Below are 27,910 nucleotides of genomic sequence, written 5' to 3'. Positions count from 1 at the left end.
TCCAATAATTATTCCTTAAGCCACGTTTCCCGACTTCGGAGCGTTGGGGGAGGGGCCTTTGTCAGGAGTCCAGATGGTATGGCCTAAATCCCCCTTCTTGAAGGGGTCCACTTGGATGATTTTCGTTACCCGTGGATTTCTTGTTAGAGCCGGGTACTCCCAGCCTCCCCATACGGAAGTCGCCGGAAATGTCGTGCCATCAAACTCTGATCTTGTAAAAAAGTAAACATCACCCTGGGTAGTCTCAGCAAAGGCCTGTGAGAGTCGACGTCCAAACCGGTCGACCATTGCTGGTGTCTTCATTTTATTCATTTGAGCCCGAGACCAATTTTTATCGGTCACACGATCAATGGCAAACCCTTTACGTCCTGTGGTCTTCTGGATATAGTTCTTGTAGTGTTCAGTCGATAGTTTAACCCCATTTTGGCCGTCAAGACTGCTGTAAAAGAGGCCATTGCCTTTCTCTACTTGACCGTATTTTTGTATATTTCCCACAAGGTCTTGAAGCGTCGGGACGTCATCAAAAACTCGATATTCAGGTTTCCCCCAATTTTTAAGGCACTTAAGTCCCGGTGACCGTTTGCAATTTGCCTGCGCGGCCTCGTCGCTTTTGCTCCATGTATTTTCGAGAGCTTCGTCAAGCTCGGCCTGGTTTGAAGCTTTGAGTTCGGCATCTTCCACGACCTTCACACCTTCATTAGGAACATGGGGAACTTCGACGGCTGTAGCGTCACCGATGGGTTTGGAGTCCCCTTCCACAGGATTGGGTTTCTGTTTGGGGTTTTGTTTGGGCCCTGGCCCTTCAGCATGTTCGACCCAATAGTGTGCATCGTTGGCTGCTTCTTTCGCTTTGTGTGCCGCTTGGGCAACTTTGCCTTCATATTGGGTGCCGCGGGCTGCTTTGGCAAGTTCAGCGGCGCGTTCGGCAGCGTTCTCTGCTTCTATTGCCTCTTCAACTATCCCTGAAGCTTTGGCAGCTTCTGCAAATTTCGCCGCTTCCTCGGCAGCTTTAACAGCGCCGGACATCTCTCCAACCCCTGGTATGGCCAGCAGAAGGTCCAGAATGGTTGGATGCTGAACCATGTTGACCGCTGCTCCCAGGATAAAGAAGAAGGGGTCATCAGTAGGATGGCGGAGACCATCGTCGATACATGTTTTCAATTTCTCCTGGGCGAATGCAGGTACAATATTTTTAAAAATCCAAGCCTCTGCATTTCCAATACTCTTGATAGCCGGCCCGATGACCGGGATATCAGTTAGAGGTTCATTCAGAAATTCCCAGGTTTCATGGATCCCCGGGTTGTTCAAAAAAGCAGTTATTTCTCGCTCAAGTTTTTCAATAACCAGCTTTCCTTCACTGCTAGTGAGCAGTTCTCTGATCACCGAATGAACTCCGGGAATCGCGATTTTCGACACACCTTGGCAGGGCCTGCCCTTGATCAAGCTAGCGACGCCTTCTCCGAAGGTTTCGATGGCACCAAGGATAATGCGTGATGGTGCTGTAAAGGGGTCCAAATGCCGCGCTGGCAGCACATACTATGTCAGTCAGTGGCGGGTTCTTAGTCACCATTGAAAAAGGTGCTCACTCCAATGATCTGCTGACACTGCTTGATCCGTTCTACGTATCCATATCCCTGGGCGCATTGCTGTAGGTGTGATATAACTTCAAGGGCAGGGCGAGCTTCCGGATTTCTCGCCTGTACCCGTTTACAGTCAGCGACCATTGCCACAATTCAAGCCCTAGCTGCAACATACCTCAAGGACTTTATGACATCCCCCCATATACATGGAGTACCGATAACCCAGAGCGCATTCGTGCCTAAGAGGGACATGAATATCGAGAGGCCCCCGGCCTTTCTTCTCTGTCCCTAGTGGGGAGGGTATAGCGGCGCCTAAGACAGCTAGGCCGCTGATTATCCAGCCTAGGAGCAACATGATGCGTAAGGCTCTAAAAGGCAATGCCACTAAATCCAAAGACCCAATGTACCGCCTTTGGATGGAGAAAGAAAGATTGTGGAATGAATCAACCACGAGCAGGCATGGAAAAGAGAATTTATAGTCCTGGACGAAGCCGCGAGAGATGTGATGGAGCCTTAATCCGGTTATTTCCGCGAAGACGAAATGAAAATATTTCTGGGCCGCTAGTTGGCATATGCAATATGAAAATTCTCTGTCTTGAACTATGATGTGTCTAGTCTCTAGCATGTAACATGGTGCATATGGCAGTTAATTAATTTAGACACTGTGTCTTGCTAAACCCTCAGCCTCAAACTCTTTCAAGCCAAGCTTTCTTTTCTTTTCTTTTCTCTCTTTTTCTTTTATTTTAATTTTTCTGGCTTGGCTTAATCATACTACAGTATTGCTAATACCGTTCCTTAATAGTATACTCCCTGAAAGCAGCTTGCGCAACATGAGCTTCTATATCTTGGAGTATGCTGTGCCTCTCTAGTATTTAACACACGATAAATAATACAGTAAATAATTTAAGCCCAGTTATTTTTAATTATTATTTCTTTTGTTCTAGACCCTTGGCCTTTAAATTCCGGTCCTGTACTATAGCCAAACTTTCCCTTTTGAAAATGAAACTAGTAACGCTAATCTGCTCAGCTCCTTCTACTGTTTCCTCGACAGCAAGCTCTTGGATACAGACGGTCGATGTAATCCAGACAGGGGTGTTGGGTTCTGCCACTCGCATAATTTTCCCGAAGAGCCATGTTACCTAGAAAATGGCGATTTGATTAGTCGGTGAATTTTATAGACTTAATGGAAAGTGCTGATCTATGGCCCCTCCTGAATCAGTCCCCCACTTGGTGTTTTTTACACAATTATGCTCATTTTATAAAGAACATTGTCTTTCAGAAACTACAGTACTAGACCAGTCCAAAAGTCGTGTATGGGGTTCACCATAAAACAATTGTGTTGTCGTCCCGAAATCTAGCCGATCTGGCCGTCCCACGGCTCTCCGCTGCAGATAGACTGTCCGTTGGGACTGGAAATTCCCATGGGATTCCCATCCCGTTGTCCCGTTTTATGTAGTACTATTCCCATCCCGTCCAATCCCATAAATTTCTTGGCATCCTGTTTGCCCCGTTTTATATCCTAAATAAAACAGGATTCCCATAATATTTCTAAATGGGAAATGGGATTCCCGTTTACTAACTTCAACGGGATGGGATGGGAATGGGATAGGAATAGGAATCCCGTTATTTAATAATACAAACTGTGACTGCAGACTATTATATTATTACCACCACTTAGTTATAAATATTCTAAAATCTGTAAGCATTATTATTCTACTATACTATTAGTAAAAGAACTAGAATATAAAGATAGGTTTTGTAGGATTTAGCAGGATTTTAGGCATATTATAGTTGTACTGTAGAAAACTTTTAACTATAAGGCAGAGGTTTATATATATATATATATATTTAAATGGTTGTTACTGCTAACTGTTACTAAACTCTAATAGGAAGTTACAGTATTATATTGCAAATATTACTGTTTTTAATAGGCTTGGCACTAGACATAGGATAATTGGGAAACGGCATTCTCGTTTTTCTATGCCCACCCAGCCGGATGGGATGGGATGGGAATATCCCATTCCCGTCCCGTCCCGTCCCATCGTAACGGTCAGCCTAGCTGCAGACTAAGGGACAAAGGAAGCTATAAGGTCAGAATGAACCCATACCCTATATTCTGCCCTTTATTTTTGTTTATTTCATCCTGCTGTGCTACCTATTGAATACACATATTTCCCATCCATCACCAGATATTTGCCGAAGTTCAACCATGCGGTTCTTTGGCCTCTTCATCCTCAGTCTGGCAATCGCTGTGGGCGCAGCGGATGATGACATGCCGACGAAAAAAGTGGAATGCCCGAAAGAGTGTACCCCTCTTCCGAACGGGGGTTGTTTCGACATCAAAACCGGATGCTTTATTGAAGAGGGAGAAGGAGGCGAACTGACTTGCGGATGTGTGAGTAGTAAAGCTTTTATTTCGGATAATCTTCTCCGTTGAGCATAGCACTGACATGACTATTCTATTGATAGATCTGAGGTTAATATCGCGTTAACCGATTGTAAGCTCCGCGCTCCTTGCTATAAGAAAGAGTGGCTATCGAATACGGCACTAATATAAAGATGGGTGTCGTAGTGAATATCATATTCCACGAGCCGACTGGCAGCCCAAAAATAATTTTATCTTGTCTTTGCAGAAATAGCCGGATTAACGCTCCGCGGTATCTCTCAAAGTTTCCAGCCCTGTCTTCTTTTTTATCCGAACCTTTTGCTCGGCCTACCTCCGAGCCTGGTATCTTTAATTGAAGATGTTTGGTTGCATTTGTCCTATTTGTGATTTCAATTGTTGGTACATCAGTTGGACGGTTGTTTGTATCAGCCAAATAGTTACTTGAACCGAGAGATTTAGAGCGCCTGTTTCGTACGGGACGGTTAGATGCCGAGATCATGGCTTGCGAAATAGAGCCGTATTTTTAATTTTCATAATCATAACCCAGTCTACCCTGTTAGAAAAAGATAGGGCAAATGCCAAGTACTGCATGCTCAAAAAAAATTTGCCCGTCTTAATATTCGCCAGTCTGACGTAGGTATGGAATCGAATGTCAAATATTAGAAGACTCAAACCACCGAAACTAAAATAATCCAAGAGATTTATTATCTATCGTATAAATATAACTCTAACATTAATCACACTAAAATAAACTTAGGGGAGGATCTTACATTTTTACAATAATAGCGGATGGCTGAGATGCGAGTGAAAGCAGATGTAAATGTTGCGGGATGTCTTGACAGCCTTTCGAATTCAAATATATTCGAATATGACTAAGGATTTTCCATTTGATTCCCCACTAGTCTGTCGGTGGTTCCCGCAATTCTAGGGGACCCTCGAGCGCATCAGGGCGATAAAACATACAACAATAAGTCTCTTGGTGACGCCGCTGTGCGCAACCAATTGTGTTAACTCAAAAAGTACTAGTTGATATAGTACGGCTTTGTAGTGGGCCAGTTTTGTCTACGCGCTAGTGTGGCCTAGACTGCTTGATTAAAAGGTAGTACAAAGTTGCCTGGTCGACAGATCAGTCCTTCTAACGCTCTATATAGTATATTACAGGTACAGGTACAGCCTGAGAAAGCTTGGCGCGTTTGAAACAGCTTTTAGTTATTGGCAGTTGAGCGCATTAAAAATGGCACATTGATTGAATTCTGACGAAGATTCAGGGATGTATGTTTCATAAGCATGTATTATGCTGGTGAAAAAGAGCAAAGACCTATAGAAAAATTTAGCAGGCCCTCGAAATTGACGAAATAATGTATACATGAATATGTACGCATTTTAGTTCGTTCTGGTCGGGTAATAAATATTAATTGAATTATAATATTAGCCTTCAAATCTATAGCCGACTAAATGTGGAGAAAGTGCGCATTGTTTCTTGCTGAAAACCGCCAAGAACTAAGAAATTATTTTTGCTGTCGTTGACGAACAGTAAAGAATTTAACTCTTCGGTGGAGTTTAATTCACCGTTTGCATACCTACAACGAGCTGTAGGTGAGGCGGCAGGATGGCTGTGCAAGAGTCGGTAGGATCCACTCTTGGAACTATAGAATAGGGGCCCACGACCCCTCCATTCTTCAGGGCATAAAAATTCAGGCCTGGGAATACTGCGTATGGTGCAGTATGAGGGGTACAGACCATACTTAGGCCTCGGACTTACCCTCCGCGGGTGAGCAAATCTGGAACCTCCACCCTCTGAGGGCCACCCTAAATGAATCCCCCGTTTCTTGCTAGCTCTGACATATCGGAATATTTTTTGTAAGTCTTATGTATCTTTATTCTCTGTCTGTCACCCCTCCCCTTTTGTTATTATGACCAGCCAAAGATCTTAATTCTCTGATATCTATTCCTCCTTAATTCACAAGGGGAATAGCATAGACTATATACCCTTTAGTCTCTCTTCTGAGTTGCAGCTTTATATATCTAATCCCTCCGTAGTCAACAAACTGCGGTCGTAGTATCTAATTCTGACCTTCCTCGACCAGATCCACCACCCTCAATCCCTGATATCCTTGAACGTGTTGGCCCAAACTAATCCAAATTTTATGTTCTTTACTCTAGCATGTTAAAGCAAGCATTTATTAATTAGTGGCTATAGACAGAATTTGGTAAGAAGAAGTATATACGCTGGGATAGTAAACGCTATGCAGAGTACTGGAAGCAATTCGAGCAAGTGGCCGATGGAAAAACAGGGAAGCCTATGGTTATATATACTTATTGTAGCTCGATAATTATCCTGCAGCTGGTTATACTGGAACATCTTTTATAAATAAGCATATTAGGGGGCCAATCTGTCGAAAATCTACAAAAAAGCCAAACATTTAACAAGCAATGCAGCACGCCGGAGCTAGCACGGTTGACGTATCAAAAGGTATATGGACGGGATGCTTGTCCAGAAGTCCCGGGTGATCTGGTGGTGAGTGATGAGTACTTGGGCTGGATGCCGGAGAAGGGTCTGGATGAGTGAGTCGGCATTAATCTCTACTGGAGGAGGCAACTAGCCCTGATATCCCTATGGCTAGTCACTCCCCTCCCATTAACCTGATTAGGTTGATTGACTATTATGGTGTAACATTTGACCATCTTGCCCTGATGATACCAACCCTGAGGTGTTACAGATTAACATTATTGAGATTGAGGATGACAATGGTGTTTATGCAAATACATGGCTTTTATTTGCAGTAGATCCGGCTGAGTTTATTGGGAAAAAGTACTAGCAGTGCTGAGATGTTGCCAGAAGAGAAAGGGAACACAAGATCGCTGGCGAGTGAATGCACTTGTGGACCAGAGGGTTCATGGGTGGTAACAATTGAAGGGAGCCAAAGAATTAGAAAGTGTAACTAAAAAAGTAGATCACATATTATAATTATTATATCCCAGACCACCCTTGCATCCATCTATGCCTTAAGCAAGTGTGTCATTACTTACTGGTGTTGTGGAATTCAGGGGAAGTGATGCGCAGGGAGCTATAAATCAGCCAAAAGGCCAACCCTTTGTCTAATTAGGAAGTAGATGCCGTCTGTGGAAACACCAGGTCCCTATCTGGGTCCCTTATTTGCCGCCTTCATCATCAACAGCCAAAACTGGCAATATGCTTTTGGCGTCTACAGTATCTAAACCAGTTTGCATCTCCTGGCCGTCATCTTCTACGTCGATGAGACTTACTACGATCGGAAGACAGCACAGCCTGATCTGAAGATGGACGGCCAGTCCAGATTCCGGCCTTCAGCGCGCCCAGTTCCTGCGCATGCTGGGTGTCCAGCGGTTGAGGACGGGATATATCAAGAATAGCCCCAAGGATGCGATTATGCGTCCGGTAATGATTATCCTGAAACCCGTCGTGTTTTCTCGGTAATGTACTCTCTTCTGACCTTTGCCTGGGTCGTCGGGATTAACACCCCCCATGTCTATCTTTCTGGGTCCATTGTATGGTTTGGTCCGAAGCAGATAGGTTTGTTCCGCTCGAGTCATTCGTCTCTGATATGTCCTGGTGTCTTATATTTAGGATTCTTCTATTTCACTCCCGTGGTCGCCGCTCTACTGGGCGAACTCAACGGCCACTGGCTCCACGACCTACCCGGCTCCATATCGGCACGTCACATCCACGGTCGTCTAGAACCCGAAGCACCAGTACTGGCCATCTGAATCGCCACCCCGTTCATGATCGCCGGGTTGATTCTACTGAGGTTCTCCCTCAAGGGCACTTACCATTACATGCCTGCCCTAAGCTGGGATCTCTACGTCTTCGGATCCTGATCGTCACCGTAGCCATCAACGCCCTACCTGCTTGACAGCTACCCCGAAGCACGCGGCGATGTTGCCGGGTTGAATAACTTTGGTCGTATCACGGGGGATTCATCGTGAGTTATTTCATGGTGGAATGGGCAAATGATCAGGGAGCACGACAGGTTCGGTACCATGACTGGGATGGTTGTGTTTGCTTTGCTGATCATTCTGGTGTTTGCAGGCGACGGGGAAGAAATTGATGTTGTGGGCTGGATCGGCTAATTTTAATACTGTTTATGCCAGAGGATTGAGATTGAAGTTGCTTGTAGTTAGCAGTCGAAAATGTATGCTTATAGTGTGGTATACTCTGTCTAATACTGTGGATCTTGACCATAGAATTTGTAAGAGGCATTATTGCTTCTTCTTTCTAAATGACTTACAACTAATACGGTCTCCCTCCCCAGTCCCATGCTTTCACCCCATCGCCCACTTCCTCGTGCCAATCACACGTTTCCACCTCATCTGGATAGCTGTAATCCTCCCGGGGGGCGAAATATGTCTGGGCTGCGCGTCTGCGGATCAACTTGCCCGTGTCGGTACGAGGCACGTCCTCGCCGTCGCGAAGGAATCGCAGCGCCGTGGGCAGTTGGAAGGCGTACAGAGTGCGGTGCAGATCGATGCGCAATTGTCGCACGCTCGGGCTCTTCAAAACGTCTGGACGCAGACGGATCAAAGCTGCCACGCGGTCTCCGTCGCGATCTGCTGCCTCCAGCACGTATCCTTCCGATACGTATGGAAGCGCTATCAGTTGGGATTCTACCTCCAGAATGGAAATCCGATGTCCTTTGGTTCGGATGACTACAAAGTGAGAATGACGTATGGAGTATGGTAGAGTGGCTTACAGTCCGTTTTAAACCGACCATCAAGGACATATTGCGTCCCAACCTGGCGGACAAACTCCCCTGTTCGGAAGTAGCCGTCCGAATCGAAAGCTGCCTCCGTCGCGACAGGATCGTTCAAGTAGCTGGCAAGTCAGTCACCGCTCGTTCTTCTCCATGGCATACGTACTGCGAGAAAATGGGCGGGGTTTTGACCAGCAGCTCCCCCGAGTCCCCGTCCGAGAGTTTAACTGTAACGTCCGGCTGCGGTTCTCCGATACAGCGCTACCATACATCAGTTGGATACTGCGTCCACAAGACTGTGTATCTTACCTCAATCTCGTGATTGGTATCAGGAACGCATGAGATTCCCATTCCCCCAAGTTCGGTCGTCGAATATCCGCTCTCCATGGGTCGTCCGAACAAGTCTTTCCAGAAGTTTTTCACTTCAGGGGTGGCAAAAGCCCCAGTAACTCGAATAGTCTCAAGACTCTCGATGCCCCGGAGATATTCCTGCACCATCTCAGGCCCTTGCGGTTTTATATTCTCGTCGAAATAAGTCTTCATTTTCTCCCACGTTGTAGGAACCCCCCAAAACCCATGAATTCCCCCCTTGCGCAATGCCTCCCACAGATCTCCCCAACTGCTGTTGGAGATGACCAGTCGATGTCCGCAAAGGGGCCGACAGATCAGAAGCAGAAAGCCACTCACCCAGTGGGCGGGTTGATAGCAGAGAGAAGTCTTGGGCTCCGTCCGCAGCGTTGTGTAATTGAACAGCCGTCGTACATGGACTACGCCCTTGGGGGGACCGCTGGTTCCGGAGGTGAAAATGATCGCGCTGGGCGTGTTGGGGGTAATAGTCATGGCGGGATCAACCTCCGGTCGAATGTTGATATTCTTTCGTTGAGCGGGTGATCCGTAGATAGTTGTAATGGGGATAATGGGCCAGTGCTTGTTGTGGGATCTTCCATGCTCTTGCATCTGCAGGGCACGGTAGTGATGTTCCATGTTGGTGACAATGCCAGTTGCCGAGCATCTGTTCAGTAGCTCGGATGATTCTTCACACAGGAGATTGAGTCCTGTTATTGTCAGATACTCTTCAATTATAATAACACATCGTGTGCTATTCTGTTTGCTTTCAGAAGAGTTAACTCACCCAGTGGCATAATAGCCCCTCCCACAGCCAAAATCGCCACGGCAGCAACGATGAAATCATAGCTTGTCGGAATCAACACACCGATAAACGGCTTCTCTTTACAGATTCTTCCCTGCGTGTCGAACAGTCCCTCCGGGAGGGTCTCATACAGCAGCTGTCTGACCTGATGTACATCTGCAAGTAGCTGGACAATATCGGCCTCTACACCGTAGCGAGAGTCGAAGATGGCAGGCTCCGGTTCATTCTCAGCCAGCCATACCAGGCCCTTAAACATGGGCTCATTCGGTAGCTTCAGAGTCGTCAGGTTGACCATTTTGGATCGAGGGAGGGATACACTGCAAGGGGATCCCCGGAAATCGAAAGACGAGACACGGTATGTATAGGAGTGGCTTTTATCTCTCCATGCAAGGGAGAAGTCGGTCTGAGTTGTCCTGCATGCACGGTGTAAGGTGATGGAACTGACCGATACTTCGATCCTTGGATACAACGTGGGCTGATCTCACCTCATCAAATTTGAATGGGGTGGACTAATAGGTGTTTGAGGTACTACTTCAGTTACCAATGCTTTCTGATAACATTCAAGTTGATTAGGGTTAGCCTACATTATGGGCTGCCCATGTATTATCTGAGCAGTAGGAGGATTATTACACGTAACCGGAAAGCGAGCGAGCTACCTCTGTATTGTATATAAAATGGCACTTTTTCGATCTTAATATCTCAACAATAACATATCAATAGGGAATCTATGATTTAACTGATAGAATAACACGAAACAGACATTAAGTCTAGAAGCATGTCGCAATTATGGAATATTAATTATTCAGCACCTATCTCGGTCAAATGTTGTTGATAATACAACATCATCAGATCGAGCATATTTCCTATATGAGTTAGCTTACATTCTTCGTTTGTTACCTCGCCTTTATAAACGCGAGATGTTTTGGTAGTTTAGTTGAACCAGAGACCTAATCAATGAAAGATCGATACTTGCGAATACGCGTAATTTTATGGTCGACATAATAAGTAGTCCTTTAGTTATAGAGAAAGGTCGTTAAATACATTGTACTTCAAATAATATTGTATTATAGGCTAGAAAACCTCTTTAAACTCTAAATAACATAGACAAAAATTGGGTAGTGTATGTTTAATTGGTAGGAATCAGCTTTCATAGTATATTTAACGTATTCGTTGAGATATTGGGAACGCAAAAAGTGCCAGTTTATATGCAAAACAGAGGTGGCTGGCTCGCTTTCTGGTTACTTACAATATGTACATTACTCTAACATTCTGTCAGAAAAACTAGTCCAGATTGGGACATCATGTGAAATATATGCCCAATATCTCTCTGAGGGGTTGGGCAGAACATCCTTCTGAATACAATCACTTCAGACCCCCCCAATAAATCAAACACTTTCCCAGAATTTTGCCGCTGTTTCCAATTTCGAAGATATCAAGTGGCGTAGATGACTGCGCCCATACATGACTCTGTAAGGTCTAAATTGCTTAAAAATGCGATAAAGTATTGTCTATTTCCCAAGCTAGAGTCTGAATACTTTTATCTTAGCCTCGCTATGCATGGCTGTATAGGTAGGCGGACAGCCGAGCGGTCAGTAGTTCTTTCACCTTCCTAAAAAGATTTAGGTGTTGTCGGTTATGTGAACATTACTATGCCTAATCAGGTTAGTTGTGCCAGAATAGTCAGCTTCTACTCTGAGTAATATCGCTTCTATTGCTGGACTTTCTGCAGTGGCTCTCTGATGTTTAAATTCGCTGAAGTTGGACGGATCTTTAGAGCCATTTAGGCCCACCTAGAGGCATTTCCTATCCACTGAAAGACGTCCATTCGACACTAAATGAACATTAACACAGCACTAAACCGGGAAATCCCCACACATGCTCGTATAGGTTGCCTCAGTCTGGGGGCCGAAAGATTCCTTTCTTCTCTTCCTTTCTTTCGTTCCTTTTCTTCTTTTCTTCTTTCTTTCGAATCGATCCTTCCTAGATCTTTCATCTTCCTAATGAATAAATCAAGGTCTTCTCTCATGAATCAATGACGTCGGCACGAACCAACCTTGGTCCCCTCACGACTACCTTCACCTATCCCTCGTCATGTAGCGTCGCCATCGAGGCCTGCCCTTGGTGCTCTGAGGGTTGGCAAGCTCAGACCTGCAGCAACAATGCCTTCAACTACCAAGGAGTCCAGGATAACATCGACTGCTGGCCGCCCCGGGCCAACCCATCCATATCCACGGGAGTTGCCCTGAATGGCTGGGGTTTCTACTCGCCTGGAGTCCACTGTCCTGCGGGGATGGTGTCGGCATGTTCGGCCACGGGGGGCGTCGAGGGGGGATTCCAATTCCAGTTCTCGTTGAATGAGGGCGAGACGGCCATAGGTTGTTGTCCGAAGGGATATACTTGCGACTATACCCCGGGTCCTTATCAGGCGCAAACCTGCCACTCCGTCTACTTTAGTGGTTCGTTTCCGGCCGTGCAATGCAGTGCCGGTTCCAGCAATGGCTTCTCTTACCAAAGGGTGCCTGCCACCGTCACAGCCACCACCACCGCCTCCTCCTCCGCCATGCTGGCCACCTACACCGTCTCCAGTTATATCATCAAGGCCCCTTTGATCCAGATCAACCACATGGCTACGGATCTACCCACCAGGACCTCCTCATCCAACTCGTCCCAAGCAGTAACTTCGGCTTCTACTTCCTCGTCCGCAGCTACAACGGAGATCTCCGTGGCCAACCCAGCCTCGAGCCTCTCCGTCGGTGCCAAAGTGGGAATTGGTGTAGGCGCAGGGGTCGCAGGGTTGGCGCTGATTGCGCTACTTGCTTGGTTGTGGGTTTTGCGAAGACGCAGGCATGGGGTGAAGACCGCTCCATCGCAATATTACAGTCTCGCTCACAAAGCACGGGGCAATTCATTCAAGAGCGAACTCCCGGCGGACAGAGATCGACCAGAGATGTGTGGATCAGTCGGGCGCAGAGTCGCGGAACTCGAATAGTTCACTTCGTGGTAATGAAGAGGTTTAGAATATACTCCTAATACTTTGCATATACTCTACGGATGTCTACGACTGGAGTTGGTCTGTTTCTACTAAAGGCGTTATATTGATGACTACTGTGTTTTAGATGTGTACCGTTATTTATAATCTTATTCGGATAATGAGCGGATCTTCCAATGCACTTCAATCCTAGTGCAATCAGATTATCACTTCGTTATATCTATCTATTCCGACCATTCGATCGATTTGCGAATCGCATCCTCGCTCTTTCCAACACGGCTTCGATCCACGTCCGGACTCGCAGTCCACCAGAGGTCGTCTTCAGTCGATCCACCATGTAGTACGCCCGTCTCCAGTTCAGCGCATCCTTACCGGGAACCTCATCGTGCTCCAGCTTCAACTCGCGGATGAACCGAACTCGCCAATAACCCTCTGGAATGACGGTTGCCCAGTGTGGAAATGCCCACATCAAAGTACGGATCTCCGTGCAGGTCGAGAGATGATCCAGGATCAGGAGGACCACCTCTGGGGGAGGCTGAATCTTGGCCGTGTTGACCCAGTACCGGCGGGTGATCTGACGACTAGCCACTCGCGGGCGGATGCGCGGGAACGTGATGATATCTCCTCGCGATTTATCATTTGGCGTCGTCTCTGCGTCCGGCACAGACAGCTGCGCAAACAAGTCGAGGACCTCGGGCACCTTCCAGGGATCACGGTACCAGTCGCATTCGGCGTTGTGAATCGGTCGAGGGCTCAGCTGGGGGCGAGGTTTGGTACGATGCTCGTGTTTCAGCTCCTCCTTCATGACGCGCAGGAATCGCTTCAGAGATTCGGGCTGCATCAGGATCGATTGCTGCTCCGGGGACTGTATCGCCAGGGTCCAACAACGGTCGTGCATGGGATAGCCATACGGGACTTGTTTCTTGGGTACAAATTCCGTCTTCTCGTCCCGGATTGATCGAGGGTCTCCGAGAAAGAATTGGTGCTCATCCAGGGGATTATACAGATAATCTGAATTCCATTTGCCATGAATAGCCACCCCGGAAACGTGGCATTTCGTGCCATGGATTGTGACTGTCCAATTAGTATTACCGACATTTCATACCAGGCAATTTGCAAAGGGACGGGAGCGTTTACCGACTCGATATAAAGTGTGCCATACCCATTGTTGATTCCAGTACTTCTTGTTCAGTTCCGAGGCCCACCCAAATACGTAGCCTTGCTTCTTCTTGTGGTTCTGCCATTTGGGGCATTCGTCAAAGACTTGATCCGTTCCGCCGTGGCCGATGTAGATGCCGCATAAAAAACATACGGCGTTACTTGATTTCGGCCACACCAAGGAAATCCCTTTGTATTCCATCTGGTTGGAGTCGATGCATGGGTTCTTGCTAGATTGCATCGGGATTATACAGGAGATATATTACTGGAAGTTAAATCATGTCATTCCGGCGTCAGAGCTGGCCAATAAGGTAGTGGCCGGAGCGATGTACCGACGTGACGATATGACCTTGCCATAGTGCAGCACGTTACAGGCTTTGTTCCTAGATAATAATACTCTCGGTGCATCGAATCTGAGGGATTCTCATGTGGACCTGGGTCGTGTCGTCTCCGCACGAATCATGGTAGTAGCCCGATATATCTCATCTATGGGTAGCCCTGCGTGATATTTGTGTAATTGTCCCACCAATGGAGTGGGAGAGTATGATCCTGCAGAATAATAGCCATGGAACTACAGGTCAAGCAGATGTACTAATCTCGGGATGAAAATAAATAAAACTGGTTCTCGCCTAAGTGAGATAATACGCCACGTCTCCTCCCTGCCACTCAAATGCCAGCTCTCCATTATCCAGATACGCGAATGGGTTGAAATTGTCAGCGAATGTCAAAATGCTCGCCTCTGACGGTCTTTAGAAACTCTGTTCTGCTTAGCAGCTCTCTAAGCGGCAGGTGCAGCCTAACTTAGCACACTTCCCGGATACATCGCTGTGACTGTGTTAGGCCCCTCAGCGTTAAGCATGGTATCCCTTAAACCGCACGGAGTGCCTGAGACTCTTTTTGCTCGTACATATAACTGAGTCCTTTACCACGAATTGAGCTACCAAAGTCATTTCTGACAAGTTGGTGCACAGTAGAATACACGTACGTGATATCCTCTCTTGCCACCTTCTCAACCCAGTCCAACATATAGTCGCCCTCCAGGCGAGCATCTGGGTCACCCAACCCTGTCCAATGGGGCAGTTCGATCCGGCAAGCATGAAATAGATGCCCGCGGAGCAGGTAGATAAGTAGGCCGACGGCGGTTCCTCCCATATCGCAGCCTGGATTTGGGACGGGGGAGGACCGGTCCTGAAACATCTTCTTGGCCATGAGTCCCAAGAAATCTCGCTGCATTATGTTTATGGCGAAAGGTAATATTTCCAAACCGATCCTTTTTGGGCTTTTCATACACGTAATCAACAATTTGCAACTGAGTCATAAATGGACGGAACTCACACCCAACCCCATGATCATTAAGATCTGCAGGGAGGTTGTGCAGGAACACTTCCATGATAAAAATCTTGGATAAAGACCATGAGAGTGAGATGTGTAGAGAGAAGAATGTGAAGGGAGCAAGAAAGTAAAAAGAAAACAAGGAATGGTATCTAGTCAGGACAAGCAGATTGATCAGCCAAGGTATTTGTTTACAGGTCACGGGGGCACATTCAAGGCACACCTGATAGGTACCGCCTGAGGCCATCAATGTCATTGCAGTGCTTCTCTGCAAAACAAACTGGCGCTATCACGCTTCGTGCACGCCATCAATTTCAGCGGTGCTTCCAATTTGCATTCTGTTATACACTCTTTGATACTTGTCTTGTTCAGAGACGTTGAGATACTCATCAGGTGAATCAGGTGAAAGGAAACTTATTATTGTGGAAGGACATTTCTGTTTCACATTAAGACAACATCACGAGGTAGAGGGCATTTTCTTGGCACCTCCACTGACAAATACCAGGAATCTGATACCCCCGGGGATTAAATGCGTACCGCAGCAATGGAGTCTACCAGGCTCCTCGAGCCTAAGAAAGGAAACATATACATGGATAAAACAAATCCGGCAGCAATAGATTAGGTCCCCACTAGTGACTCGCTGCGCTGGCAAATTCGTGCCACGTACAGGTCGGCCAATTTCAACACGTTAAGTTGAACCTGAACTCCAACCGAGGGCAATGTGGCCGAAAGACCGAATGGAGAAGACTTACTGCCATGGAATTAGATGTTGAAGACGATGTGTAGATGGGCCCATACCAACACAAGCAACAAAATCTATTGGCCCGGCAAAACTTCGCAAGGCGTGGAATCATACTAATAAGGTAAAGCAGGGGACGAGGTGCAACACCGGCGGCAAAAGATGGGCTGCACATGTGAATGGAACCTTGAATTGAAATGAAATGAACTGGGTTGAGTAGATAGGTTCCGTACAAGGGGGTCCATATCGCACGTTGGGATTGCTTTCATATTTTCCTATCTTCAGTACTGGTCGATTTCCAAGGGATATCCGTTTGTGGCCATAGAATACTCCAGAAGGACGTGCTTCTAACTTCCAAAAATGAGCCAGACAGGCTTCAGTATCTATTGTTAAGCCATCCACTTCAAGATAAGAGAGTAGATGGATGCAATGCTACTTTCCTTGTGGATTCGGTGCTTAGAATGCTCTACGGAGGCGTGCATCTAGCATTCAAAAATGAGTTAGGCAGGCTTCAGTGTACCTACTGTTGGCCTATATACATCCAAATAGAAGTTGGGTGCAATAAATAGTACCAACAGTCTAAGACATTGTCCCTGGGATTGATAAGGTACAGCCAGGGGCACAAAGTTTAGTATCCATAACTAGGCTATATAGAGTTTTACCGACAGATCTCATCGATGAACTTTCCAGGAGTGTCAACTCCGAGTCCGATCCGGATTGAACTGTTGTTGAGTGCGGTGTGGGTGAAATATGGAATGCCAGCGTCTTTTCCCATATGGTTGGTAGAATGAACGGATAAGCCCAAAGGAAGGTCCGACCCATCGTTTGAACTTGGCCTTGAGTGGACGAACCAATTAGTGGGTATGAAAGCCTTCTGGGATATGATCGACCTTTTGTGCACTCTGTACTGTACAATGAACTAGACGCCGATCGAGGCCTAGATGACATCTGTGTACAGAAAGTAACCGGTTCTCCCGGAATCCGAGTCCAGTTACTGAAATGACTGACTGTGCCCATAATAGAGTCTGCCATTGCTCGCCCCTTTGCCTGGATAAACTTTGACTGATGACGGCTAGGGCCAGACGATGTTTCAAGCCTGCTGATCGCCAGGCACAAGCGAGGCTACAAGGCCACCCATTGGCGGTCACATGCCAGTGGGTCACATGGGCAGCCAAACATTGGGATGAGATCATGACCCACCGCCCTCCGAACCCCGAACCCCCTACTCCATCGCAACCAAACCTAAGTTTCTATTCTTGTACCATCACCACGAATGGATCAAGGAACAGATCAGGAATAGTACACCCCGGCTAAATGCCCTTGAAACAGCGGCCGACTTGAGACTGAAAACCAGGTTTGGGGGACTGGGAGGATGGGCGCATGGGCGCATTGGCGAAATAGTACGGAGTAGTCAATGTCATCGATGCGCTCTACTGCTAACCCTTGCTCACTTACACTGTCGTCAACTGAGGATCACATAGATTGACTGATTGAGAGTGCTGGGCGTGAGAACAGCCGCCCAAGTCGTTCCTGAGAGAGCTCCAGATTTCGCCAAGACATATCGTGAGAACTGTGGTTCGTGGAAAAGCTAAGATTCACAGCTGACCCAACTAACTCAACTTTCAGACTTACCTAACCACTTCGTATTTGGGTTTCACTCTCAGACATTGTGAACTAACCTTGTCGGTTCCCCAATTAGACTTCACCGGTACGGTTTCATGGTTCGGATGTCGGTTCGACTCTCAATTGCTATCTTCAATGCTTTTCACACCAGAATCGAGGGCATCTAATTTGTCGGTCGCTGGCACGCTACGAAACCCTAGGCCCCACCAGACCGAGTCTCCTATGCAAGATCAGCGAAAAAAGAAGGTGGTCTGCATGTATCCATAAAAATATGATTGAGGCATGTTCGATGAATATTTAAAGAGCGAGTTGATCTCCGGGTTGTTTCTCAGAACCCATCCTTTCCACATTCTGATCCACCAATAGTCACTCCCTAATTTGTATTTTCAATCTTCACTTTCTTTCGTTTCACCTGCGTGACACTCACTCTTTCCAATATGCATTTTTCTGGTGTCTTGACTGTGACCGGGCTCCTGGCGAGCCAAGCGGCCGCTCACGGCCTCATTACCCTTATCCATGGTGCTAACGGTGTGAAAATGCCTGGCCTGACAGGTCCGTATTATTCATGCATATCCGCCCTGATAGAGTACTGATTGTCTACCGATTCTAGTTTCGGATGGAGTACCGCGTGACTGTCCCTCTGCAGCCTGTGGCGCGCAAAAGGACACCGCCATCATCAGAGACCCGGAGATGGATAACAGCAAGGCTTCCCCATTGGGCCGGACCAATGGCGGTGGCCCCGTTAATCCTGCTACGATCATCAATACTTTCCTTGGGAGCAACAGCAACTCTAAGCGTCAACTGGTCAACGATCTTGCTAGTGTCGTTACCAATGCTGGTGGCGCGGTCCTCAACGGTATATACTTTTGCTTCCTCTGTATATGATATTTGTTTGGCTAACTCGCTTCCAGGTGCCCAGGACCTTGCCGACGCGACCCCGTTCGGAGGTGCCATTAAGAGTAGGACAATACCTATGATCTATCATAAAAAATAAAAAAACATTGAAGCTAACTCGGTTTTCCAGATGCCCAGTCTGCCGTCGATGACGTCGCTGGCTCCATGCCAGGGATGGGAAAGGGCTCAACGACCAGCAATGGTAGCAAGGAGAAGGGTGCCCAACAATACGCTGGAAAAGGAGCCTCTAGTGGCCTTCCTACTCCCGACAACAACGGTATTATCACCATGACCTATCACCAGGTATGTCCGTCGACTCCTCAACAAGGCTCCCTATACTAAACATGTTCAGGTGAACCAAGACGGCGCCGGTCCCTTGACGGCCGATATTGACGCCACGAGCGGCGGAACCGACCCCAAGGCCTTTAAGTCGGCCAAGATTGTTAAGGATGTTCCCGGAGTTGCAGGCTTCTCCACCTCGAGCACGATGGACTATGAGGTCAAGGTTCAAGTGCCTAGCGGTACGAAGTGCCAGGGAACCGTTGGCAGCGCTCGAAATGTCTGCATTGTCCGCGTTCGCAACACTGCCATCTCTGGACCGTTCGGTGGCTCCGCTGCTTTCACCAACTAATTGGGTGTGGACTGGTGTACCGCCTCCTATGGGCTTTTTACCTTCTCTGTGTGGACTGGCATACCACTCCATATTGCCTTCTTACGCTCTTTATCTGTGGATCAGTAATGTTTCCTTCGTTTGCTAATTACTACACTGTAATTACTCCTACACCGCTTAGTTGGTATGCCATTAATTAGCCTGCTATGAGTGAGTGATACACGAATGTTTATTAGATATTGAGATAATTGGTCGCCTCAACTGTGTCTTAATTACCAAGAAGATTTTGAATATATATTATTAATTCCCGAAATAAATCCGCTCTGGCTACTCTAGTCTATCTATAAATCTGAATGATGTTAAGGATGCATAGGATGTTTAGGATGTTTAGGTTGTTTGCGACGAAAATGAGGCGTTGTTTACTACATTAGTACAATACTTATTTTTGTGCGTTTGATAAATGTAGTTTAAGTATTTCCTTATTTTTTCTTAACTAGTTATAGTGAAATAAGTTGGGTGTTTCTACGACAAAAAGTCGGATTTCCCTGCCCGTAGGAATTAAACGTACGTTCCGCAGTCCGATTTTAGGACGCGTAGTAAGATATGGGGTGTTTTAAGTCTGCTGATATATTTTAAATATTGGTATTGTTTTTATTTTTTATCGCTTTCAAAGACTTGATCGTGCCGTAGCTAGGTTAACCCAGGATCCTGAGACTTTCCACTTGCTATTTATATTCCTCATGTAGAACTCCATCTTCCCTCAAGGCTCGTGCCAAGTTACGGTCCTTGGTTTGGGCTTGGAACAGTTTTACTACTTCATAATAGTAGAGATATGATGCATTCCTTGAGAAAATAGATGTAGGACTCTGTTGTCCCTCAAATAGCCATTCCATTTGCACAGCTGAGGTCCTTGTTCCTGTCAGCTCGCCCCAAAAGTAAAACGAGGAGTGCAATCCTCGAGCAAAGGTAGTAGTCAACCTTTCTATGTCGTAGCCTGAATGCCCGGTGCTACATTCTGCTGCCTTATTCTCTCCACCTGTTCCTTCGAAGCTTGAAGCCACGGTCTTGACCGTACACCATCATTCCACTGATACATTGTTCCAACTGATTCCTCATCACCCCAGAATCTCCTATATTCCTCCTCCTCGAAGAATAGTGCCTCGTTATACACGAATCCCGCCAGGATGAGAGCATCTGGGTCCCCTCGACAACAGGCACAACCGCGTTCTGAAACTGCAGGTAATATTATTGTCCCTGCATTAATACCACTTCTGCGTTCGTCTTCGCTCGCGTTATAAAGGGAAGCCATAATCGGGTCGAGGGTGGCATGTAGCAGACGAGTGTCGAATGTGGCATGCTGTGCAGTGCAACGACTTCCACACTGGAGATATAGTCTTCCGAGGGTGTCGAGGTTACCAAAACCGTCATAAGCAGGATGGGTGATCAACCGCATTCCTGCCGGGGAGATCGAAGTTTTGAGATCTGGCACAAGTTCAACAATGGCCCTGATAGCATCTTCAAGGTCATAGTGTGAGATTTCGTCAATCAGTTGCTGCAGCACCGACTGTGGGAAACCAGAGCTTCCAGCCAAATCACTGGAATCCTCACTGAATTTCATTGCGACCTGAGTGGGATTAGAATGCCAATGTTATGTCTGTTGTAAGATCGATAGTAGATGCTTTTGGGACGATGTGGGGTTGTAAGGCAACAAACGACCCACTACGTGGGGCGCTAGGCTAGATTGGTCTTCGGGCGGTGAGAACGCCCATCTCACCACCATAATCATCATCATCCTACTCATATTGTAATTCATCCACATGTACATCAAAGGGAGCCACGAATTCTGTCATGCCTCGAAGACCGCCACCACAAACTCAAATGCAACTGCATATACCCATGTAGCCATTGCGCTCGATTTAACAAATCTGGCACTCGATAAAGGCCCGCGCCTTCTACGGAGAACACTCGAGCAGAAAGCACCGTCAAAGCTAGCCCTCCCCCGCCTCATATGCGGAGATAAAAGAGCTGAAACCCAACTCAATGGCTCACTTTGACGCTCGTACTCAACAGAGATAGACGACTTGGATGACACCATCGATACCGGTTTCTTGTATGGGCGACTACGATTGACGGACCGTCTGGGGTTTGTTTCGACATCTGTTGGCCAAGGAGGTAGGTAGTTTCACACAATATGCCGCTTGAGTCTCGGATGGACTAACAATATCTACCCCAGCCCATTTCGTCGTTGGTTGCTCGCAAGTCAAACTGTGAGGGCTGTGGGGGAACATTCCGTCGAACTAGAAACCATCCCGTTGCTCACGTCTGTGCTCACGTCTGAGGACGTTGATTTCGAAACTTCGCACCCGTATCTGGGGCCAGCCATGCTTGACACGCTATTGGTAAGTAAAATGTCATGCGATGAGACAGGTATTTAGAATTAATAAATTTATGCTAATAATACGTGTACTAGACCTTTCTAACGTACACACTATATGTTTACCATAACACCGTCCCCCTCCATACGAAGAGCTCCACGGTTTCGGCCTTTAGTGCTTTATGAGAGGACTTCTTGCCGTCGTCCATTCAACTGCCACCATGGGGTAAATCCGATGTCTCGCCGCATATGCCAGCATATCCCATACAGTGCTTTAGTAGGCAAAGCCGAAATCACCGTGATGCCCCTCAACATGAACTACATGTAGAGAGAGAGATTGCATTATACCCTATTATAGCTCCTCTTCAGGGCTCTTCAAGGGTCGTCAACGGCCGGGGGGCCGGTGATCAGTAAGTACATGAGGCCAAAATGCAACAAAAGCTCCAAGATCCACTCCAATGTCCAATCCCGCATTTCATATCCGTATTATCCCACATCAGCGCGGTAATATCCCACGTAGACAGTCCAGATGCCTGAGTCCCACACAGTCATGGCTTCAGTTGACCGCCATACAAGTCAACCCACGAAATATATATTGGTGACACGTCCCGACAAAGCGCCCGCAGTATATTTCTTGCCCACGCCTGTACCTCCACACGTGTCTTGACCACCTTTCTGACCCCCTGGCTTCCATGAGAGCTACATGATTGATTAGCCGAATATTAAAGTTGGTTCTGTGATTGGGAAACGGAATAGTTCTAGCCACGGATTTCCGAGCTGATACCCAGAAGGTAGTCCAGTCGCTTAGCTTATTGGGACCTGGTGCTGCGAACGCCCTGGTTCTCCGTTGCGACGACGAATTCGTGTATTCATAATACCATGGCTTAGTTCCCTCTTTGAAATCGTATGACTGCACACGGCTATATAACAGCCTATCGCATGTGCGAACTGAACGGCGAGATGCTACTCATTCAATCCCAACAATCCCAACCACGTGATGGGCCATGTATTATAAAGCATCAAAGGAGCAAAAACGGCAATCCCTCCACACACCAATAGCGCAGCCTTGTCCAATGGGATTCGCATCAGGAATGTGCAACAGAATGATTCTCGTCGAATGGCACTTGTTAAGGAGCGCCCGAGGTCACTTTTCCCCACCGGTCCGTGCCCTTTTTTTTTTTTTTTTTTGTATTGCACAAAGAAAATATGCCGAGACGCTTGAGGAGAAGAGGCCACATGAACAGTGACGTATCCCCCACCCGACACGGTCCTACTGTCCTTTGTACAATGAAGCTCCTGGGGAGCACCTAGTATTAATAGTAGACTTGCATCTCTAGATTCCAGACTGTTGACCCCAACTGTATCCCTTCGTGGCCCAAGAAAATTACAAACGGGAGGAAACCTCAGCCTACGTAATTCGAACAAATATTTGACGTTGACCAAGGGTCTCTCTATAGGAGGGCTGATGGTCTTGACGGTTGGTCTATTCCGGGCGGAACGGCTGTACAAAGGATGTTGACTGTGGAGTGGTTGCCAACATCTGTGCGAGTCTCCACTCTCCAAGCGTTGGGGAGACTAGACTGATTGAATGGATTAGCGTGTACAGAGTATAGGGTCGCGGTGGACAGCACATGCTGGCTCTCACTGTTGATTTGATTTGATGATACATATACACTGAACAAGCACCCGGAGAAATCCACGAGGCTTACAAGAGATTTTTTTTGTTCATGGATGGGCTGATCGTTTAGCGTATCTTCCCTGGTTCTGTTTTGATTGTAAATAAGGTATAGCTAGTGAAGGTGCTGTCTTCTGACTCCCATACTACTGGTTAGCCTGTGCTTGGCTCTTACATGGCGAATGGCAATGGCAATGGCGTTTCCGCTGCTGCTTGTCCCATTCAGGCGACGTCGCATCAAGGGCCCTCCCGTTTGCATACACCCAGGGGATTAAGGTAGCCACCAACTATACGAGAGAGGAGCATACTTGCAACCGCCCAACTACATATATATATATCTGTACATTCTCCATGGCATAGCGGATTCATGACAGGCGACTATTGTGAAATATTCCGAATAATGATTTCGCTGTCTGCACTGGCAAATACAGTCAGAAAAGACACTACAGGAATTAGACACCAGCATGGTCATCTCTGACACAAGTGGGTAGAATGGATCGTAGTCATCTGGACAACTTGGCATCGTCAAAGTTGCCGACCAGGAATTCCTTTGATGGTGGAGGGGCGGGCCAGAGCCATGTGTACAGGGCCCATCCTTTGTGCGTGTTTGGCGTAATCAGGGGATTGGGCCTCATCCTAGCCGTCTATGGCGCAAGGGGGCTCTCCACTTGCATCCCGAGCAACCGGCTAATGCGCAAGGAGGCCGGGCATTCGAAAGTGAGACTGCTTCGATCGCAGGATACGAGCCCAATCTAGACAAAGAAAGTATATGAATACGAAGTCCGGTTAAGCAGACCGCAAAGGGACTATCGGGATGGAATTTCCCTAGAAACAAAGAGGCACGATCCTGACGCAACTCTAATCCTGTTTTCACCGCCCACAACTTCACCCATTCCTTCCCGCTCTAGGCCGCTCTCGTGCAGCCGATGCCGGTGCCAAGGGGGTGCTCTATGACTACTGACTGGTCCTTCGCCGACGTTTGTGCGACCCACGCCGGAGGCCAATAGAATTAGTACTCGGCTAAGCAGGGGGATGCAGGATGCCCACACTGACGTTACGGTGCCATGCATAAAGGATTTCTTGCAACCATGCGAAAATCCCGCAGATGGTCGCAGCCCAATGAGCCAATGGACACGTGGGGACTTACGTGTAAGGAGCAGCCACGAGCCTGTCCATGATGCATGTTTAAGAAAAGTTCCGATCCGTCCGATAAAGAGAAAGGGGGAAGAAGTTTCTCCGGAAGGCTGCTAAGACTCCAACAGACTCACCGAGGGTAATTGATTGATTGATGCTGAAAGCAGTGGACCCCCCCCCCCCCCTGCTGCTACAGAGCGATCGGCGCCCGTCTGGCTTGCCTGTACTCCAGACTGAGCGCCATGGCCCCTTCAGGAGTTTCTGTAGGGCGTGTAGCATATAACTGGCCCGGGAATTCCTCTATGGAATGCATGTCATACCATGCCGATCATTGGGCCTTCTTCGCCGCTGTCACCCCCCCATGGCACCTATTCCTGACTCCGACCTCGTCACACTGCTGCATCAGTCGGCAGCGGCGCCAACGGGCCTCGTGGTGTATGCAGATGGCAACCGGAGCCCTCCCACGCGGCTCAGCTATGCGCAGCTGCGCGATCGTGCCGCCAAGGGGGCCTCCTGGCTGCGTGGCTGCCCGGAGTTTCGCTCCGGGGCGGTGACCCTGGTTCATTTTAAAAGCCATCTAGACAATATCGTGTGGTTCTGGGCGACACTGCTGGCCGGCAGTGTGCCTGCCCTGTCGACGCCGTTGGCCAACACAAGCGAGGCCCGGTGCGCGCATTTCCAGCATCTGCATGACGTGCTGAAGGATCCACTGGTACTGACGCTACAACAGTTACGCACGAGTGACTTTGCAGAGAATGTCGTCCTGCGCGTGGTGGCCGTAGACGCCGAGTCGGATGGACATGGATACAATACGATGAATGGATATGCAAAGGACCACCCTCGCAAGATGAATGGATATGTGAACGCCACTAATAGAGCGAACAAAGTCGACAGCCTCGATGGCGTCGCCGCGCTCATGTTGACTTCCGGCAGCTCCGGTAACTCCAAAGTTGTCTGCCTGACGCACCAGCAGATATTCGCCTCCATTCGTGGCAAACTCGCCGCTATGCCCGAGCACGAAGACGGTGCAGTTCTGAACTGGGTCGGCCTGGATCACGTCGGCAGCCTGATGGAGACCCATCTGCGAGCCCTATATGCACGCGTCGACCAGGTGCAAATGCCCGCCATCGAGGCGCTCAGCCGCCCGCTGATGTTCCTGCGCCTCCTGACGCGCCATCGCGTTGCCATGACCTTTGCGCCGGATTTCTTCCTGCGCAAGCTGGTAAGTGCCCTGGACACGGCGTCTGCCGATGAGACGCAAGACATCGACCTACGTCATCTACGCTACCTGGTATCCGGCGGCGAACCTAACGCGGTGGACACTGGCCTGCGTCTGACCGAGCATCTGCGCCGGCTGGGGTTGCAGTACGACGACGTCATTACCCCGGGCTTCGGTATGACCGAGACCTGCGCCGGATCCATCTATAACCGCCAGTTTCCCGTCGTTGACTTACAGACGCGGCGCGACATCGGGTCACTTGGTACGTGCGTGCCGGGCATCGAGATGCGCATCTCGCCCGTCGCCGGCAATCATGACCCGACCGCGCCGGGCATCCTGGAGCTACGCGGGCCCATCGTGTTCTCACGATATCTGCATAATGAGGAGGCCACACGTGCCGCCTTCACTCAAGACGGATGGTTCCAGACAGGGGATCTCGCCACCATCGACGAGCGTGGTCACCTGATGCTGACGGGGCGGCTGAAAGAGCTGATTAACATCAACTCGGTCAAGTATCTCCCGCACGAGATCGAGATCGCCATCCACCAGGCATGCATCCCTGGCGTGGCACCGACCTTCGTGGCCTGCTTCTCCTATCAACCGGACGGAGCACACGCCGAGGAGGTCTATGTTGTCTATCAACATGAGTACAGTAGCGAGGACGCTGAAGCTCGCATATCCGCACTGCATGCCATCGTGCGCACTGTCCTGCTATTCACCTCGGCTCGGCCACGCGTGCTCCCACTGCCGCCGGGACGACTGGACAAGACCACACTCGGCAAGTTGTCTCGCACTAAGATCCAAATGGCGTTGGCCCGCGGCGTCTACCGCGATCAAGAAGAGACCAACGAGCGCATCCTGCGGGAGTACCGCAGCCAGAGCGTGGTGGCGCCGCGCGACGAGATGGAGCGGACACTGCGGGACCTGGTGCTGCAGACGCTGGGACTGAGCGAGGAGATGCAGCTGGGTATCGACACGCCCATCCTGGACACAGGCATCAACTCGGCGGACCTGATCCGGTTGAAGCGCGCGACGGAGATCGCGTTCGGCATTGACGAACTGCCCATGATCACCGTGATGACCCACACGACCATTCGCTCGCTGGTGGCTGCCATCCGGCGCTTCCAGTCGACGGCCCATACGGAGGAGTACCAGCCCGTGGTGACGCTGCAGCCCTCTGGCTCTAACACGCCGCTATGGCTCTTCCATCCGGGGGTTGGCGAGATCCTCGTGTTTCTGGCACTCGCACCCTACTTCCCAGAGCGACCCATCTATGCGATGCGGCCGCGTGGATTCAACCGCGGCGAGACGACGTTCGACAACTTGGAGGAGCTGGTGACGACGTACTATGCGGCGATGCGTGCACGCCAACCACGGGGCCCGTACGCCCTGGCAGGATACTCATACGGCAGCATGTTGGCCTTCCAGATCGCGCAGCGGCTCGAAGCAGACGGCGAGACGGTGCAATTCCTCGGGTGCCTGAACTTGCCGCCGCACATCAAGCAGCGCATGCGCCGGCTCGACTGGACGGCCGGACTCCTCCACATCGCGCACTTCTGCGCCATTATCCCCGAAGAGCGATCGCGCGCTCTCATGACCGAACTGCGCGGGCAGGCACCTGCGGTGCAGGTGGCTCGCGTGTTCGCCGAAGGAGACGCCCAGCGCACGGCGGAGCTGGGCCTTACACCATCGAACCTACAGACCTGGACAGACGTCGCCTTCTCACTGCAACGCATGGGATGGGACTACGATCCGACGGGGAGTGTGGCGACGCTAGACGTTTTCTTCTGCGACCCGCTGAGCGACGTGGCCGGATCGCGCGAAGAGTATCGACAGACGAAGCTGAACCGGTGGGCGGATTACGTGCGCGAGGATCTGCGCTTCCATGAGGTGGACGGGGCGCATTACACAATGCTGTCGACTGAGCATGTGGGACGGTTCCAGCAGACGTTGAAGAAGGCCCTGGCGGAGAGGGGGTTATGATTAATGATACTTGTAGCATTCTGTATTTTATCTCGTATTGTGCGTGATTACCGTGTTGTCCTTCTATAGCAATTTGATGAATCACAGTACACAAACGGTTCCATAACTCAGTTGGTTAGAGTGTGGTGCTAATAACGCCAGTCAAGACATCTATTCGTTTTTCTTTTCTTTTTTATTTTTCTGTTTCTTATATCGATGTGGATTGGATATTTAGCTTCTAATTAATATTGTTTTTTAGGTTATAAGCTACCGGATTTGAGCTGCAGTAATGATTCCGTCTCAAAATATATATTTTAACTACCCAATACGGAGAGGCAGGACCTGTTAATTTAGT

At 48.6% G+C, this 27,910-nt stretch overlaps 8 protein-coding genes across 8 annotated transcripts; 3 read left to right on the top strand and 5 right to left on the bottom strand.

The window, feature by feature from the left end:
* Positions 1-15: 15 nt before the first annotated feature.
* ATNIH1004_001781 (uncharacterized protein) lies at positions 16-1,788 on the bottom strand (the record flags this gene model as incomplete). The annotated part of the gene is made up of 3 exons (XM_033566476.1): positions 16-1,536; positions 1,587-1,697; positions 1,756-1,788. The coding sequence occupies 3 exons, from the start codon at positions 1,786-1,788 to the stop codon at positions 16-18; spliced, it is 1,665 nt and encodes a 554-aa protein (XP_033432233.1).
* Positions 1,789-8,236: 6,448 nt separating this feature from the next.
* On the bottom strand, positions 8,237-10,141 carry ATNIH1004_001780 (uncharacterized protein; the record flags this gene model as incomplete). The annotated part of the gene is made up of 5 exons (XM_033566475.1): positions 8,237-8,652; positions 8,715-8,818; positions 8,863-8,957; positions 9,006-9,751; positions 9,829-10,141. 5 exons carry the CDS (start codon positions 10,139-10,141, stop codon positions 8,237-8,239), a joined length of 1,674 nt encoding a protein of 557 aa, XP_033432232.1.
* Positions 10,142-11,878: 1,737 nt separating this feature from the next.
* ATNIH1004_001779 (uncharacterized protein) lies at positions 11,879-12,835 on the top strand (the record flags this gene model as incomplete). Its single annotated transcript, XM_033566474.1, has 1 exon — positions 11,879-12,835. One exon carries the CDS (start codon positions 11,879-11,881, stop codon positions 12,833-12,835), a length of 957 nt encoding a protein of 318 aa, XP_033432231.1.
* A 220-nt stretch (positions 12,836-13,055) lies between these two features.
* ATNIH1004_001778 (uncharacterized protein) lies at positions 13,056-14,195 on the bottom strand (the record flags this gene model as incomplete). The annotated part of the gene is made up of 3 exons (XM_033566473.1): positions 13,056-13,909; positions 13,961-14,072; positions 14,148-14,195. The coding sequence occupies 3 exons, from the start codon at positions 14,193-14,195 to the stop codon at positions 13,056-13,058; spliced, it is 1,014 nt and encodes a 337-aa protein (XP_033432230.1).
* Positions 14,196-14,860: 665 nt separating this feature from the next.
* Positions 14,861-15,226, bottom strand: ATNIH1004_001777 (uncharacterized protein; the record flags this gene model as incomplete). Its single annotated transcript, XM_033566472.1, has 1 exon — positions 14,861-15,226. One exon carries the CDS (start codon positions 15,224-15,226, stop codon positions 14,861-14,863), a length of 366 nt encoding a protein of 121 aa, XP_033432229.1.
* A 2,898-nt stretch (positions 15,227-18,124) lies between these two features.
* On the top strand, positions 18,125-19,212 carry ATNIH1004_001776 (DUF3129 domain-containing protein; the record flags this gene model as incomplete). Its single annotated transcript, XM_033566471.1, has 5 exons — positions 18,125-18,239; positions 18,298-18,543; positions 18,599-18,646; positions 18,712-18,884; positions 18,934-19,212. The coding sequence occupies 5 exons, from the start codon at positions 18,125-18,127 to the stop codon at positions 19,210-19,212; spliced, it is 861 nt and encodes a 286-aa protein (XP_033432228.1).
* Positions 19,213-20,173: 961 nt separating this feature from the next.
* On the bottom strand, positions 20,174-20,809 carry ATNIH1004_001775 (uncharacterized protein; the record flags this gene model as incomplete). Its single annotated transcript, XM_033566470.1, has 1 exon — positions 20,174-20,809. The coding sequence occupies one exon, from the start codon at positions 20,807-20,809 to the stop codon at positions 20,174-20,176; it is 636 nt and encodes a 211-aa protein (XP_033432227.1).
* A 3,926-nt stretch (positions 20,810-24,735) lies between these two features.
* Positions 24,736-27,576, top strand: ATNIH1004_001774 (non-ribosomal peptide synthetase; the record flags this gene model as incomplete). The annotated part of the gene is made up of 1 exon (XM_033566469.1): positions 24,736-27,576. The coding sequence occupies one exon, from the start codon at positions 24,736-24,738 to the stop codon at positions 27,574-27,576; it is 2,841 nt and encodes a 946-aa protein (XP_033432226.1).
* Between the last annotated feature and the right edge of the window lie 334 nt (positions 27,577-27,910).

This window comes from Aspergillus tanneri (assembly GCF_003426965.1).
Source record: "Aspergillus tanneri strain NIH1004 chromosome Unknown AapTan_2_pilon_pilon_pilon, whole genome shotgun sequence".
NCBI lineage: Eukaryota > Fungi > Ascomycota > Eurotiomycetes > Eurotiales > Aspergillaceae > Aspergillus > Aspergillus tanneri.
Note: the sequence above shows the minus strand (reverse complement) of the source record. Positions and strands in the feature narration are given on the sequence as shown.